The 17,372-nt window shown below is 42.0% G+C and overlaps 1 protein-coding gene across 1 annotated transcript in view; it reads left to right on the top strand.

Annotated features, from left to right (window-relative positions):
* Positions 1-1,891: 1,891 nt before the first annotated feature.
* VPS41 (VPS41 subunit of HOPS complex) overlaps positions 1,892-17,372 on the top strand; it is a 193,655-nt gene continuing 178,174 nt past the window's right edge. The window contains exons 1-2 of the mRNA XM_081243488.1: positions 1,892-1,937; positions 13,807-13,845. Coding sequence (XP_081099614.1) covers positions 1,917-1,937; positions 13,807-13,845 — 60 coding nt within the window. The 5' untranslated portion in view covers positions 1,892-1,916. The remainder of the gene's footprint in view (positions 1,938-13,806; positions 13,846-17,372) is intronic.

Raw genomic sequence — 17,372 nt, 5'->3', positions numbered from 1 at the left:
TCAGTTATACCTATACATATATTCATTCTTTTTCAGATTCTTTTCCCTTATAGTTTATTACAAGGTATTGAGTATATTTCCCTGTGCTATACAGTAGGTTATTGTTGTTTATCTATTTTATATATAGTAGTGTGTATATGTTAATCCCAAACTCCTAATTTAAAGAAAACCAAAATTTTAGAACAAGATTTTGTTCTAAATTTCAGTGGTGATTTTTCCACCTGTCTCCCAGTATTTAGTCACTCTTTTTCTGGAGGTGTTACCTGACCTCTCACCACAATAAAATTGAACAATAAAACAAAAACACCCTCGGGGGAAGACAGTGGTTATACTCCTCTATTTTCCCTTTTTTTTTTTTTAATAATCCTCTATCTTCCTTCCTAATCCTGAGTCTGTGTTTTCATCAAAGCAGAAGAGATTGCCAATTTGGAGAGGGTTTGGTCCTAGAAGTTAATGGGAGGGTCTAGGTCCTAATGGAAAAGGGAAAATTATGGTGTGTGAGGGAAGTCAGAAAAGTAGAGAAGCTAGGCTTATTTCTTTTTTTCTGTGGAGACTGGATTGGGGGCTTCCACAGCCTCTTTGGTTGGTATAATGATCCTTGTGGGACTGGGAATCCATCATGAGCAATGAATGTTTGTTCTCGGCCTGTTTTGTAAGAGAAAATCTTAGAAACTCAGACTGGAAAGGTTGATACTTAGGGTATTGGGTACTTGGCTATGTATATCTAGATACCTTGGCATTGGTGTATCTTTATTCCCTGTGACTAAGTGATCAGCAGACTAGAAGAGAGACTCCAACAAGACTTGGAGGAAGAGGGTGGAGCTAAGGCTCTTTCCACCCTGGGGAGAAGACAGGCGTCTCAGATGATGTCACCCTGGCAGTTGAGGAATTGGTGGGTCTAGCAGGTTACAGCTAGAGACCTGGGAGGCACAGAGTGTTGAGTCCATGACTTCCTACTAGGTCAGAGTCCATGCAGCACAGGGGGTCAATACCACTTGCTGCCATTTGAGATGCCCTCTGGTAGTTTGTATCTACTGGAAATGAGTGGAAAGAAGTAAATGCCCACCTTTGAACAGGATACTGCAGATTCTGAGGTCTAGGAAGGAGAGTTCATAATGCCCAGAAACATGGAGAGGGGATCATTCATTCTGAAGGATGGAAGTAATACAGTGGTTTTACAGATTTTACCAAGGAGAGATTTATATTCTATCTTGAATATTTACCCATAGAATCTACTCAACAAAAATTTAAACGAATAATTTAATTAAACATAGAGGTTTTTTAAAATTTCAATGTCCAGGTGCCAGAAGAGAAAGCTGACTTAAAGTAGTAGCAAACAGTAGGAGCTAAATCTTTTTGGAGGATAAATTGTCTCTGGTTCTCAGTTTCAAAGACTGTTTTATATTTACTTAATATACTTAAAAAAGAAAAAAGCAAAAAACACTTTTAGACTAAGCTGGATTTGGTAATCACAGTCTTTGGCATCAGACACAGCTGAATTCGAATCCTAGTTCTGTCCTTGACTAACTGTGTGACCTGAGCCAAGGTGTTCCCCTCTGTAAATGGGAATAACAGTAAGGTTTGCTGGGAGGATTAAATGAGATATTTCATGCAAAGCTGTAAATCCAGGACATGATATAGAGTAAGTATAAATAAATACTATGGTAACCACGGAAACGATGAGACCAACAATAAAATAAATCGTAGCATTAACTCTGGTTATGTTTGGATTCTCCAAAGCACAATTCCATTGAGCTTGGGGAATTGGAAGCCGAAACGAGGCCAGGTAGGTTCCTCAGCTAGAATACATTTCCCGACTCAGACGATGCTAAAACTACATTTCCCAGCAGGCGCCGGGCCCCAGGCTCTTGTTTTCTCTCATTTCCGGGTGTGTCATGTGACTCCCCGGCTCAGCCATGGCGGAAGCGGAGGAGCAGGTAAAGGCTGCAACTGCTAGGCAGGGGAAAGGGAGGCGAGGGTGAGGCGATCGGAGGCGTGCAGTGGAGCGTGCGGAGGTGCGGGGCTCCTGCGGGACGAGGCAGGCCCACGTGGGGCGGGGAGACGGCAAAAGTCCGTTTCGGGGAGCGGAGAGGCGGGTGGGATGTCGGCTCCTGGACGTCACCGCGGAGACAGCGCGCCGACACACCCCCGGCGTTTGCGGGGCGGCCCTTCCTTTGGCGCTGCTCTTGTGGCCTGTGCCCCGTGAAATTTTGGCTTGAAGGCAGGCCGGGCTCTCCACGGGTCTGGCTGCCCGTGGGAGGCATCACGCATGATTTGAGTTTTGAGGTCAGGTGGCTGAAATTTAAGTTCCTCTCGAAATAGGACGGTAGAGGTGATATGCAGGTGGACTAGGAGAGAGTAGACGGGATGAGTTTTGTTTCGGATCTATTGACTATTTCATTTAGGTACAAAGCTGAGTCAGTGTTGCATCCGATGAGTTTTGTTTCGGATCAGTTTCATTTAGTTACAAATCTAAGTCAGTGTTGCATCAGGCAGTAGTTAAGTGCATCTATCAGTCCGGGAGCAAAAATGTCTTAGGCTCCAGTGCTGGTTCTCATTCTTAAAATGTTTCTTTGGGCTAGTTATTTAACTTTAAATACGAGATAGAGATAATAATAGTACTGTCCTCGAAGGGTGGTTTTAAGATGGAGTGGGTTTAACACAAATTTAAAGTGCTTGGGAAAAGTTGGGCTCAGTAAAAGTTATGTGGGATTATTTGTTGCTGCTAGGACATCAGATGGCAATGTCCAGTCGACACCTGGCAATGTGACAGTGGAGTTTAGGGAAAAGTTAGTGATGGCAATAGTTATTTTCATATAGGCAATAGTGGTAGCCAGACATTAGTTGAAATGACAAAGTTACATCAAAAAGCCAAAAAAGGGCTTCCCTGGTGGCGCAGTGGTTGCGAGTCCGCCTGCCGATGCAGGGGACACGGGTTCGTGCCCCGGTCCGGGAAGATCCCACATGCCGTGGAGCGGCTGGGCCCGTGAGCCATGGCCGCTGAGCCTGCGGAGCCTATGCTCCGCAACGGGAGAGGCCACAACAGTGAGAGGCCCGCGTAACGCAAAAAAAAAAAAAGAAAGAAAAAAAGCAAAGACCCGAATTTGGGAAAATACCTTAAATTTCCATTTCCAGTGTCATTTCAGCTTGGCACTGTTTTTCCTTATAAATTAACAAGGCGGTCAGGTTCCATAGTTGCTTCTAAACAGTGACTTGATGATGAGCTGTTTAGTATAAGAGAAATTTATTTAGTTTAATAATCTACTTTGTACCATTTCCAACATACTTCACTTACATAATAAAACTTTGCCCTGTGTACATTTGATATATGCCAATAAATAAGAAATTTGCTGAGGTAGAAATTAAATTTGGGCCGTCACTGTGTTAACAGAAGAATCTTCTGCCTACCCTGGAGCCTCCTTTTCCATTTCAAGCAGTTCAAAGGGAGATGCTCATTAAGCTCATGTAATTTCATGACTCACAGCTGGGTTTGATGATAGTAGTGAGATTGGTTTTCACACTGTTCATCTCTCTTGTTGAAATAAAATTTTTTGGTGGTTTGATTTAAAAGCAAGAAACCAAGCTCCTACATTCTTAGATATAGTGTAGTAGGAACAGAGAGAGTTCTTAGAATTTATTGCTGTTTTGTGCAGGAGTTTGGCAAAGCTGTCTGATGTAAAAAGACACTTAGAAAGTTAATGATATAATAAGAATCCTTTGCATTTTTACAGGATTTTCCAGTTTAAAGAACCCTCTCACATTGCATTTGGTCCTCACAGAATAATTCTGTTGGTAAACTTTATTCTGATATATGTCAGGTCAGGCATCTCTCATGTTCCAAACCTTCCAGTGGCCTCCTATTGCGCTCTGAAAAAAAGCCAGAGTCCTTAGAATAGTCTAGTTGCCCTATAACACCTTGTCACAATTGCTCCCTGTCCTTGTCCTCAGACCTCATTTTCCACTATTCTCTTCCCCTTCTGTCACTGTGCATCAGCTATCCTGGCTTTCTTACTCTTCTTTCAACAAGCTAGGCATGGACCTGCCCCAGGGCCTTTGCTCATGCCGCTCCCTTTGTTTGGCCCCAGATATTAACAGGGCTCTTTCTGTCACTTCCTTCCTGTGTCTGTCCAAGTGTTATCTTTTTGCATGAGACCTTCCGTGACCATTCTTTGAAACCTCCTTCTTGTGTAATTTTCTCCTTAACGCTCATGACCATCTGACATATTGTGTTCTTAAATAGCTTTTTTTTTTGTATACTCTGTATATTTCTGTATATTCTTTCCGTAAGACTATAAGCTCCATGATGCAAGGATTTGTTCACATTGTATGCCTGACACCTGGAAAAGTGCTTGGCTCTCAATATGTTAGTTGATTGAATTTTACAGATAAACAAATTGAAATTCTGTCAACTTAAGTAACTTGCCAAGGCTTGTGTCTAAAACATCTCTAGTTGTGTCTCCAAAACTCACGATTTTTCACTGGCACACTCTGCCTTTTTAAAAATACTTAAGAATGTATCCTAAATCACTTTTTACTTTGTGAAATAGAATTAGCTCTTATCACCTTAATACATTTCCTTCAAGTTATGATTTCACCTGTGATGCTTTAACAGCCAGTATATGGTTAGAGCAGGCATTTGTTCCCCCAGTGGTATCCGTGTCATTCTCAGAAAGAATGTTCTCAAAAAGACAACAGCAGAAAGAAGCTAACATCCACAAATTGTTGTTCTGTTTATTTTTTTAAAGGAAGCTGCCAGATATTGTACCTGTATTATGGGGCCTTTATAGATTAAAAATGGTTAGACTTTCCCCACTCTGCTTGATTTGTGTATTTTGCATTTCACATAGGAAGCCATTGAAATCTGACCAAGATAGGAGGCCTTTATTACATAGTTTTTGGAAGGCTAAAAGAGCCCAAAAGTGGTGATAAATAAATTTGCTAATTGTTCTGTTCTGCTGCTTTGAACCTTTTAGACAATCTTGACATAATTCTCCTCACGTCTCCTGAATGCTTTAAGAATCAAGATGTGTTTTAAAATTAACTATGACAAACAGGTTAGGGTAAAGGAAGCATTTTTCCTTAGCGCCATGTACTGTAAATGGAAACAGTCCTCCAAGATGAGCAAGACAAAACTCAACCTCTCCTCTTAACTTTTCTGAGCATTGTACTTTTGGTGATGGATCTTTTACCCACCTTAATTTTAGGAAGAGCCAAAAGAGTGAGATCTGAACTGAGTTATTATAATACAGTTCACAGACTCCCAAACTAAAGATCCTTTTTTGGGGAATTCCCTGGCAGTCCAGTGGTTAGGACTCCTCGCATCCCGTGTAGGGGGCAGGAGTTCGATCCCTGGTCGGGGAACTAAGATCCTGCAAGCCACAAGGTACAACCAAAAAAAGAAGTTAGAAAAAAAAAAATCACTTTTTGTATATGAATGAACTTCTTTTTTTTAAGTCATTGGGAAACCCTTGTTTATGCTGGGTATGGTTAAGGTAGTTAGTAAAAATAGTGACATATATTTATAGCTCACAGAAAGCACTAATACCCTGCATTGTGCCAGGAAATCTTCTAACCAGCTGTTTTACCTAGCTCCAAAATGACTTACAGTTGACCTTCGTAATCACAGATGCCCAACACTATTTGTCCATGCCTTGCTTCTGAACAGCATTCTGCCTGAAGTCTGGTTGTTCGTGTATTTGTCTTACCTCTCCTGCAGATTGCTGAGTCCTCAAGAATCAGCACCGAGCTTACTCATGTCTGTATCTCTCACAGGGCAACTGCTTTCCAGGTACTAGGTGCTTAATAAAATGTTTAAACGGATTTATTAGGGGGAGAATAGCCTTCTGAATTGAAAACGTCAAATGGTTAATTTAGGTTCAGTAGAATTTGTGTTAAATTGTTCTATCTTACTTGAAACTTTTGAAAGTTATTAATTCACATGAATTGTAGATTACATTTCCTACATTGCTTACTGTGCCAGCTCCCTGGGTACCCTTTCGTCTTTCGTACCAACCAGCAGAGAACCTAGTCCACTAAAATATTTGGTCACTCAGACCATCTATTCTTTGACCAGATAGGAGAGTTTCTGCTTTGAATTTCCCACTACATTTTAGGAGTGAGGAACGTTCTATCTGTATTGTAGAGCATTTAAGGATTATCAGATAGTACATTCATGAGTAGTTATACCCTCATGTGATTGTGCCCCGTGTATAAAATAAAAACGAAGTTGACAAATATTTGAGTGTCGCAGTTTTCTTGCCTGTAGCTTGGGGATTTTACTCTCCGGGACTCCTGGGAGTATGAACTGAGATAAAGTATGTTAAAGTGCTAGGTTGAAGTGGTTGGTGTGTAAATAGGACAATGATTTATAACCCAAACGTGGGTTTGGCTTAGGTGCGCACAATTCTCTTTTCATATAGTTTGGCCAAGATAGGTCATTTAAAAACAACTTTACTAATAAATAACTACAGGAAAAACAAAGCCCCGAACAAGAAGTTGCAAAAGCACAGGATCAGAGAAATCTTTAGAGGGCCCACTCTTTACCATCATCTAACAAATATAGTCACAAATTAGCTCAGCTGGGTGTGCTTATTACCTTGTGAGTTTCTTCTCGCATCTTCCTCTGGGCTGGTTGGCTGGAGGCTGATGTCATTAGCTGATTACTGGTAGCCTCCTTGGCTCCCATGTTACCACCTTGGGGAGGGAGCATTCATCAGATCAGGGGCTTCTGTGTTTCATGCGGCTTCCCATTCATGGCTACTCAGTCACAGTTGCCTTTGTTTCTTCTAGAAACTTTGTCCTCCTTAGTGGGGTTTTTTCCCCTTTCTTGTTTGTTGGTTTGGGTTTTTTTTTTTTTTTTAACCAAATCCTTGTGATTCTGGACCCTTATTTATACCTACTGAAGATGGAGTGGATACTAAGAAGTCAGAAAGAGAAAGACAAACACCATATGATATCACTTATATGTGGAATCTAAAATGTGACGCAAATGAACTCGTCTACGGAACACAAACAGACGCAAAGAGAACAGGCTTGTGCTTGCCAAGGGAGAGGAGGGTGAGGGAGGATTGGATGGGGAGTTTGGGATTAGCAGGTGCAAACTGTTATATATAGAATGGATAAACAAAAAGGTCCTACTGTATAGCGCAGGGAACTATATTCAATATCCTGTAATAAACCATAATGGAAAATATATAGAATGGATAAACAACAAGGTCCTACTGTATAGCGCAGGGAACTATATTCAATATCCTGTAATAAACCATAATGGAAAAGAAAAAAAATGATGGAGTGGATTAGCAAATATTAGCCAGTTCTCCCTACTGCGTTTAGATGATTCTGATGCAAAGTCAGATTTGGGGCTGGGTCACTAGGCAGCAAACTGGGGCAGACCTCAAGGCTTTTCTTCATTTGCAGGATAAGTATAGTAGTTGAGCCTAATTGGTTGAAAAGGTTGGTAACCTGAGTCTCCCGGCTTCTGCCAGCTCCCTGGGTACCCTTTCATCTTTCCTCCTCAACCAGTCTAGTCCTTGGGGACCCAAAAGCTTTCTGTAATGGAGGCTCTGTGCACAGGGATATCAAATACATCTCACACAAAATATTTCTTCTTTCCCGTGCCGTGCCTTTGTGAAACGTTGGAAACACTCCATCAGGCTCAGCTGTGGCACACAGTTGTTGGGAAGGAAAAGAAGGTGGTAGTAAGTGTTGTGTGTTTAACATCCGTCTCCAGCCTAATCTGCTTTCCCGGGGCCTGGTCTCTGCTCTTTTTCTTCATCCTGCGAAGTTTGTAGCTAGCTTTCCTCAGGCTCCAGCCTCCCATTTCTCCCCCAGATTCTCTTCGTTGCCCTCAACAAAGAGTGTGTATTCCCTCCAAACTGTGAGGACTTCACAACCTGGGAGTCCCCGGCTTCTCTTTCTCCTCCTGGGTTGACCATCTTCTTAACCCCTCCTGGCCTCTGAGGCTGGCTGTGCTGAGTCTTCTCCCAGGCCGCTGTCACGGGGCCCTGATCGTAGGCTTAGGGGTCGGGGTGGGTTGAAAGCCCTTATTGGAGGGGTCTTCTGAGAGCCCAGTTAGCTCCTTCCTGGGGCTGCTGCTAGGTTGTTAACGTTCCGTTTGGGTTTCTCTATCCTTGTTTGTTGCTGCTACCCTTCGGTTCCCCTTCTGTAGCTGTCCTGTAGCCACGAGCTAATAATTCAAGCATTTGCCTGGAGAAAATGCACTTGGTTTTGCTCATAAATGGAAAAGGAATATACAGAGGAGGTACAATGTTACTGCTTTGGATCGGCAGCTTATTTCTTTTTTAAAATTTATTCTGTTGAAGGATAGTTGATTTACAATGTGTTAATTTCTGCTGTACAGCAGAGTGATTCAGTTATACATATAAATACTCTTTTTCATATTCTTTTCCATTATGGTTTATTATAGGATACTGAATATAGTTTCCTGTGCTATACAGTAGGACCTTGTTTATCCATTCTCTATGTAATAGTTTGCAACTGCTAACCCCAAACTCCCAGTCAATCCCTACCCCCTTGGCAGCCACAAGTCTGTTTTCTATGTCTGTGAGTCTGTTTCTGTTTCCTAGGTAAGTTCATTTGTATCACTTTTTAAGATTCTACATATAAGTGATATCATGTGATATTTGTCTGACTTACTTCGCTTAGTGTGGCAATCTAGGTCCATCCATGTTGCTGCAAATGGCATTTCATTCTTTTTTTATGGCTGGGTAGTATTCCACTGTATATATGTACCACCTCTTCTTTATCCACTCATCTGTTGATGGACATTGGCTGTTGTAAATGGTGCTGCTATGAACATTGGGGTGCATGTATCTTTTCAAATTATAGTTTTCATCTTTTCTGGATATATGTCCAGGAGTGGGATTGCTGGATCATAGCACAACTCTATTTTTAGTTTTTTGAGGAACCTCTGTACTGCTCTCCACAGTGACTGCACCAATTTACATTCCCACCGACAGTGTAGGAGGGTCCCCTTTTCTCCACACCCTCTCCACATCAGCTTATTTCTTCTCATCATCATTGGCAAACGGGTATTGACCTGTTCCTTTGGGTAAGGTAGTTGGAGATAGGCAAAAGCCTTTGGGTTCATCCACAATGAATTAAAAAGGATAACTACTAGGACCAGGCAATTAATATTAGGTGCAAGCTGATGGGTATAGAAGAAAGAGAAGCCATAGGAGGCCAGGCCTGGACCCTTGTGGCCTGGACTGACTGGAGACAATTCTGTGAATGAGGTGAGACCTACGTTGGGCCATGAAGAAAGTTTAGGATTTAGAAACAGCCAGTGAGTTTCAGTCTTTTTTTTTTAGCCTCAGATGGGCAACATGAAAATTGAAGACATAAAATCTAAGCTCTATTGTTAAAGCAAGAGTGAAGAACCTCAGCCTGACTGTCACCACCTCCCAGAGGTACCCCCTGAGAGCTTCCCTGTAGAGCATGCTGGGAGTTTGAGGACCGCTAGGATGAGTGCAGAGTTGGGCCAAGGGCCTTGTAAGCTGAAGGAGGCTCTGCGCAAGCATCACAAGCTTAAGACGCTGGGTGGCAGTGGAAATGAGGGGGATTTTCTGGTGTAGGGAAGTTGGGGATGTTGGTGGTGAGGTGCATTCTGTCTCTGGGGCCGTAGCTGCTCAGCTTCAACTGCTGTTATATGGAAATATGGATTTCAGGTATAGTCTGAGTTTAGGAAGTCAGAAATACAGAGTTGTATGGGAAAGTCTTAAAAACACTAGCCAGGCCAAACAAAACACCTACTGGCCACATCCAGACTGCAGGTTGCTCTTCTGCCACCAATGACAGAGAGATGTGACAATGTGATCTCTGAGTGAGAAGTCACCGGGTGTGGCTGGAGGGCTGTGGGTTTGTGCAGAGAGTGGGGAGTGAGGCTACAAGTGCCCTGGGTGCCACATTGGCCTGAGCTTTGACGACCTTGCTGGGGAATCTGAAATCTGACCCCCGAGGGTTCTTTGAGGAGGGTGGTGACCAGGGTGTTGTGTGTTCTGGGAAGATGATCCTGATGATGGTTGATGAATAGATTCAAGAGGTCACAGGTCGGGACTTCCCTGGTGGTCCAGTGGTTAAGACTCTGTGCTTCCACTGCAAGGGACACGGGTTCGATCCCTGGTCAGGGAACTAAGATCACGCATGCCATGGTGTGGCCAAAAAAAAGAGGTCACAGGTCAAGGCACCAAGATGGTTCGTTAAAGCTGTTTGGGCAGATGATTAAGTTTCAGGGGTTGGTTTGCAAAAGAAGGATAAAGTGGAACAACTGTTGAGTTTAGCTTTCAGCCTGTTGCCCAGGATTTGTCCAGCTGTACATCTGTATCACTGGGTACTTTCCAGCCCTTCATTTTTCTTCAAGCAAAACAGCACAACTTTTTTCTTATTACGGTAAAACGCACATAACATAATATTTATCATCTGAACCAATTTTAAGTGTTGTGATTCAGTGGCATTAAGTACGTTCATGTTTGTGCAACCGTCACCACCATCCATGTCTGGAACTTTTCATCATCACAAACTGGAACTGTACCCATTAAACAGTAACTCTCATTCCCCTAGCCCCCTGCACTAGCTGACCTCTGTTCATCTTTCTGTTTCATATTAAGTGGAATCCTGCAATACTTGTCTTTTTGTGTCTGGCCTGTTTATCTTAGAAACTAGCAATTTTTTTTTAACGTCTTTATTGGAGTATAATTGCTTTACAGGGGTATGTTAGTTTCTGCTGTATAACAAAGTGAATCAGCTATATGTATACACATATCCCCATATCTCCTCCCTCTTGTGTCTCCCTCCCACCCTCCCTATCCTACCCCTCTAGGTGGTCACAAAACACTGAGCTGATCTCCCTGTGCTATGCAGCTGCTTCTCACTAGTTATCTACTTTACATTTGGTAGTGTATATATGCCCATGCCACTCTCTCACTTCGTCCCAGCTTACTCTTCCCCCTCTCCATATCCTCAAGTCCATTCTCTACGTCTGCATCTTTATTCCTGTCCTGCCCCTAGGTTCTTCAGAACCATTTTTTTTAGATTCCATATATATGTGTTAACATACGGTATTTGTTTTTCTCTTTCTGACTTACCTCACTCTGTATGACAGACTCTAGGTCCATCCACCTCACTACAAATAACTCAGTTTCGTTTCTTTTTATGGCTGAGTAATATTCCATCGTATATATGTGCCACATCTTCTTTATCCATTCATCTGTCGATGGACACTTAGATTGCTTCCATGTCCTGGCTATTGTAAATAGAGCTGCAATGAACATTGTGGTACATGACTCTTTTTGAATTATGGTTTTCTCAGGGTATATGCCCAGTAGTGGGACTGCTGGGTCGTATGGTAGTTCTGTTTTTGAAACTAGCACAATTTTGTAACTTACACTTTCCTGATTTGAAGGTAGACTCTTTGAAAGAGAGAATATGAAGTTAAAAAAATGTTTGAAAATCACTGACTGTTTCTCGAGGTTCAGCCTCGCTTCTGGGATCCCTCGCTGGGGACATTCACTCCACGTCTTCCTGTTGCCTCTGTCTCTGGAGCATTAAGGGAGGGGGTCTTGATGAATAAACGAAGCTAAGAAGTAACAGACCAGGCCAATTCCTGAAGGGACTCATGCATGGTTTTGGTAGCACTGTGGAAAGAAGAGTCATTTTTTCGAGGCCACAGCTAGGTCTGGGAGGTTCAGACTGGTGCTGAGGCTGAGTCTGAGAGTGTCCTGGAATAAAGGTTCTCTCTTGATAACCGGCAGCCACAGAGGCTCCTCTGAGAGCCTGGTTTTCTTGGAGGACTCAGATTTCTGAGATTTGCAGGCCTTGAGGTATCCGATTCCACCACTGCCTGCTTTCCGGTGGGAACAGAAGTGTAATTTGATTTTGAGTTTTTGGATTGAAATTGCTGGTTGGGGGCCCGTTTTTATTTTAATGACACATGGAAGTGGGACGTTTGCCCTTATACGCCATGTGCGTATTTGAATGGATCTCAAATTAGGAAAAAATGTTTCCTTCGGTTTAATGTAATTTTTTGAAAAGAGTAGTCAGGTGTTCTTCGAGAGTTCTAGAGGTGGGAAATAATCTTGCTGTGGCTTATTGGCACAGTTGTTAAAGACTTGTTTAGCTAATGCTAATAATTTAATGTGCAGGCACTGTCAGAGATGTTAGAAGTCATTTAAGTTCAACCTCGAAGCCTCTGCATTTTACCTCCGAGGGCATTAGGAAATTTCAAGATGCTACATGTAAAACATTTAGCATCAGGGGCAATATAGTATAGATGTTGAGTAAAGACATCAGAATAGTGACTATTAACATTAAGTGGAGTGTGTCCGTGTCCGAAATAGAAGGATCCGGATGGCAGATGCCGTAAAACCAGGAACTGGGGATGGTTAGCGGAGGGGAGAAACAATTTAGAAGGGTCGGCCTGATACGTTTCATTAAGTATCTGGAGAACTGGCAAGCAGTAGAAGAGCTGGATTTTTTACGTGTCGTATTAGGGCGAAGAACAAAACTTACTGTGGAGAGATTGTCGCTCCAAATTAATAAGGACTTTCTAATATGTAGATTGCCATGAAACCAAAACAGGCTGCATTGGGAAATAGAGGAGATGCTGATATTCATCATGGTTAATGATAGAACTGCAATCCAATTCTTAATTACACCTAACATTCATCCCTATTTCACAGGTGAACTTTGAGAGTAGGGAGTGTATTGTCCATTAGGCTCTTCTGGAGGCAGCCTGCCACCTGCTAGGTTCTCACTGATTTTCAATGAATGAAATTAAAATATTTTCAAATGCCCGATTTGTGTTTATCCCGCAGTCCAGTTTGCACTGAGTAATATATGCATCCAACTTTCTTTAAAATGTTTATTTTTTTTTGGTCTTGCTGTATCTAAAATGTCCTTGCCCCATTTTTTTGGTTCTTTTTTTTCCTTTAATCTCGTGGATGGTTGCGAAATGCTTACGTTCAGTGTCAGCATATTAGTTGTAACCTTTTATTGCTATTGATATCTATAAGCACGTTAAGTAAATCTTCATTTTGCTGACCTCTTTGAGGATGCGTGGTATCAGCAGATTCCCTTTGAGTGGACAGGTGAGAGATTAGCGGAATCAGGTCCATTTTTTTTTTCCCTTTTTGCTTTGTTTTCTCCAGAGCAGCAAGATTCATTGTCTAGCAAGAGGGAAACCGTGTTAAATGGCAGAATTTGTCTTCCAGTTAATGGTTTAAAGAGTGGATGTAAATTATACAGCTTGTTTGCACAGCGTCTGATAGGTACCACACTAGGGGAGTTCTGTTGTAAAAGCTGTTAAGCAAGACAATCATTTTGACTCAGCCAGATTCATAGCATAGTAATTAATAGCACAGGAGCTTTGCCATATAAAAATTGGCTTATAGATAATTTGAGATGGCAGTTGCCTCTTCTGAGATCAGTAAGGCTGCTTTGCCAGACTGATTCCCATCTTTAGCAAAGGAAGAGCCTTCTGGGTCCTCCCATGAGGAATTCCTGGAGTCATTTGTTAACCTGCTGACCAGTCAAGGGAGGTCACTGGGAGCAGTGGATCCATGTGGCCCCAGAGCGACCATCTCAGGGTGCCCTGCAGGGTATGGAGAAGGTGTTGTAGGAGGCCTTCGAGAGTCGGACCATGTGGAGTTCTTTAAACTGGAGTTGCAAATTACCTCCAAAAAAGGGCAGATGGGTATTGGTGGTGGGGACATGATGACTCTTGTTCCTTGAAAATACTTTTTCTCCTTTTGTCACGTGTTCTGACTGTTTTCCCCGCTCTCTGCTTTGTAGGAAACTGGGTCTCTTGAAGAATCTACAGATGAGTCTGAGGTAAGGTGGGGATTCAGAAACCTGGGAATTTCTAGCTAAGCCAGCATCTTGAGCTGGTCATGCCTTGCTAAATGCAACATTCCCCGGAACTTGGCGTGGTAAAGTAGGGCCATAGGTGATTAAACCTTGGGGAAGGACATGCTGGTCATCTTTAAAACTAGTAAATGGATTGGCTTGAAAAATAAACAGGAAAAGGAACACAAAGTTTTTTCCTCAGTTTGAACAGTATTTTAACCTGAAGCATGTTGGCAGTGGTGAAATTGATGCAAAGTTTTACAAACCAATCTTGACACTTAAAAACCTGTTTTTGAAAATAGCCACCGTTGGGTCTGCAATACTTATTCTTTCTTTTTTCTTTTAATGAATATGGCGTGCTCATTGGTATAGTTTCTGAATCATTGAAATAGTCATTTATTTCATAAAAAGGGAAGTAACTACCTTAAAAGCTGTTGGGGAGCTAAGTTGTATTAACGATTGAATTTAAGGAGAAAAAAGTAATATAGAAAGGAGGGCTTTAAAAAAATTTCTCAAGGCTATGCATAAAAAATAAGTTTAAGCATAACACTGATTAATTAGTTTATTAGTTTTATAATAATTACTTTTTTCCTTTTAGTATATCCTTTGGCTCAGAGGAATATAAAAGTATTTATGGTAACCTTTTGGAAATCCACACCAATGTGATATTTAATATAATCTATTACATTTGGATTGATGTTATAGTTATTATCTTTTTTGCTTTTGGAGGGGAAAGGGGGACTTATACATATTCTTCTAGAGAATATCTTACATATCACGCCATCATGCATTTGTAGTTTGGCTCTAGAATTGTGGTTCTTAACATTTTCACTACTAAAGACCTCTGATACTCTCTTCAAAGCCCCTGGTAAGGTGTTACTGAATTTGCTTATAGATAGGATATAACAGTTGTTCATTTCTAATGAAGCATTGAAAGCATTTCAGAGCAGCACCATTTTTATTTTTGGAAAGTTCTACTTAACTGAGAAGCCCGTGTTCTCAGAATCACTGGTTCAGAATCCTGCAGTGTCAGAGCCCTGACCAGGAATTTCATTTCAGAGATAAGGAACATGTTGGCAACCACCTACATCTAAATCTTTCCCCACATCCTTCAGATACTAAACGGATCCAGAAGGAAAGCAAACCAAAGCACGCATAACCCCTGTCTCCAGCATAGTTAGGAAACAGGGAGTACTCTAAACTTCCAAATAAGTGGGGAAATAAATATCTGAAACCAGCCAAGAGCCAGCTCTGGATTGACTGGAGCTGAGGGTCAGATGGATGGGAATGAGGGGAGAGTAGCTGAACCCCAGCGGTGGCAGAAAACAGAGGGAAATCAGAAATCATGCCCCATCCTGAGTGGGGAGGTTGTGAGAACAGGTCTGAGACGGGTGGATCTGAGCACTGACTGTGCTGGAAATTTTTTTTTTTTTTACTTTTATTTGCATTTATTTTTTTTGTGGCATTTATTCCCAGGCCGTAGGTTTTTGTTTCTTCAGTTTTTTCTGGGCTATCTTTTGTGCAACCTCCTCTTCTGGTTTAGGAACAATCTGTTGTTTTTCAGTAAGGATCATTTCAGTGTGGCAGGGAGAGCTCGTGTATGGGTTGATCCGACCTTGAGCTCTGGAAGTCCTGTGCTACATTGCGGTGAATTTGTTCACCTGGCTGTGTTCAGTGACCAGAGAATCTACATCTAAGCCGTTAAGTTCAGCGTTACTCTCTGCAGTTTTGAGCATGTGCTGTAAGAATACAGCACTCTTTTTGGTCCACTGACCCTGCATCCAGCCCCACTGTTTGGCCTGGGCACACCTACCAGCTCCACCATTGTAAGGACAGATAGGCACACATTGCTTCTGTAAAGTAACATCCTTCAGATACTTGGTGGCTTTTGGATATGCAGACCCTTAATGGTCTGGGCAGTTTCACAAGCGTTCTTAAAGTGAACACAAAGATTTGAACCTCTTGCATGATTTTGTGGGCTTTTTCTGGGTCAGGTGGATAGCGAACCATTTTTAGAGGTCACCTCAGGCCGCTTACTGGAAAAGCAGAAAATTTAAAGAAAGGTTTGAAAATGCATGAAACACTGGCCATACAGCGTTGGGGTGGGACTGCTTCTCGAGAGAAGGGGGAGGCATCCCCTGGAGGCCTGGTGGTGAAGGGAAAAGGAAAAAGCAGGGAAATTCAGGGTGCCCAGAAACAAACAATATCATAGAGTCAGGAGATTTACCTATTCTTCTCTCCCCATCACCAAAAAAAGATGCCACTTATTAAAGAAAACGGCCTTCATTTACCAGTGTAACTAAGAAACCTAGTAAAACACCCAAATACCTCACCTCTAAATGGGAGCACCTGTTGGTGCTGTCCAGGAAAATCTAAGACATTTTAAAATGATCTGAAACAGCAGGTAGCATCTGTATAAAACTACTATAGGAAAAAAACAAAGTGAGAATCAAAAATTTTCCAAGAGAACACCGACATAACACTCCATCATGAGTTGAATATCTTTAAACAAGCCTTTGCAGATGTGAAAGACTATCTTAAACCAGGAATTTAAAATCTCAGAACAGAAATGAATCAAAAAACTAGGAAGTGAAGGAATAAGAGTTGACCACACCCAAGAAAGAAATGGACGGAAAAGATACATGAACGTTGAGGAAACTGAGACCCAAAAAGGAACCTGAGCATCTAAGGTTGTAGCTGTTTCATGGGAGAAATGGGTTCAGATTCTAGTCCCCAGACTCTAGGCTCTTTTGGTCATTTTGCCTTCCAGCCCTGGTGCCTTCTCCGGATGGTACCTCAGGTTCACATCTCAGCTGTGCTTCATACTTGCTGCGTGACCTTGGGCATAGCACTCAACCCTTGTATTCTTCAGTTTCCTCATACGAAAAATGGGAGTTACTGCTAACCTTGTATGGTTGCTGTGAGGATTAGAGAAGAGTGATGTTTGCAAAGCATCTTATTTGGCATTTAGCACATGGGAAGCACTCCGTGAATATTAGTGATCCTCAGCTTATATTTTAGCCATGGTGCCAGTGGCTGATTTTACAGCCTGGTGCTTTAACCTGAGGGCTTGGAGAGATTCCTCACTAGCTCGGAAGTGGTTCCTCTCCCAGAGATTACTGATTCTAGGGAGTTTACGGACGACCAGAATAGTCAGGCTGGTGGTAGAGCCGAGGTTAGACTTTGTAGGTAGAGTGAGTTGGCTTGCAGTCCAGTCTTTGGAGAAGTTTTTCTTGGAATTCTCACTCAGTTTGAACCACTTTCCACTTCTAGGGTTGGTATTGGTATTGAGACACCACTTGGTGGCCAGAGAATCTTTATTCTTCCTTTTCTTCCTCTATCTCTTCTTCCCCTTAGGTTTTGTAACTGTTAATTAAGCTTTCTCAGGGCAGGCATTTCCTTTATGTATATATACCTCTTGTTTATTCAAATGCTCAGGTGATTTCCATTTTTGTGAGCAACAATACTCAATTGTTTTCAACCACGTAATATAACAATTTATTTTTCTATCA

Source organism: Mesoplodon bidens (assembly GCF_964165515.1).
Source record: "Mesoplodon bidens genome assembly, chromosome: 9".
NCBI lineage: Eukaryota > Metazoa > Chordata > Mammalia > Artiodactyla > Ziphiidae > Mesoplodon > Mesoplodon bidens.
This window is presented reverse-complemented; position numbering and strand designations above follow the sequence as displayed.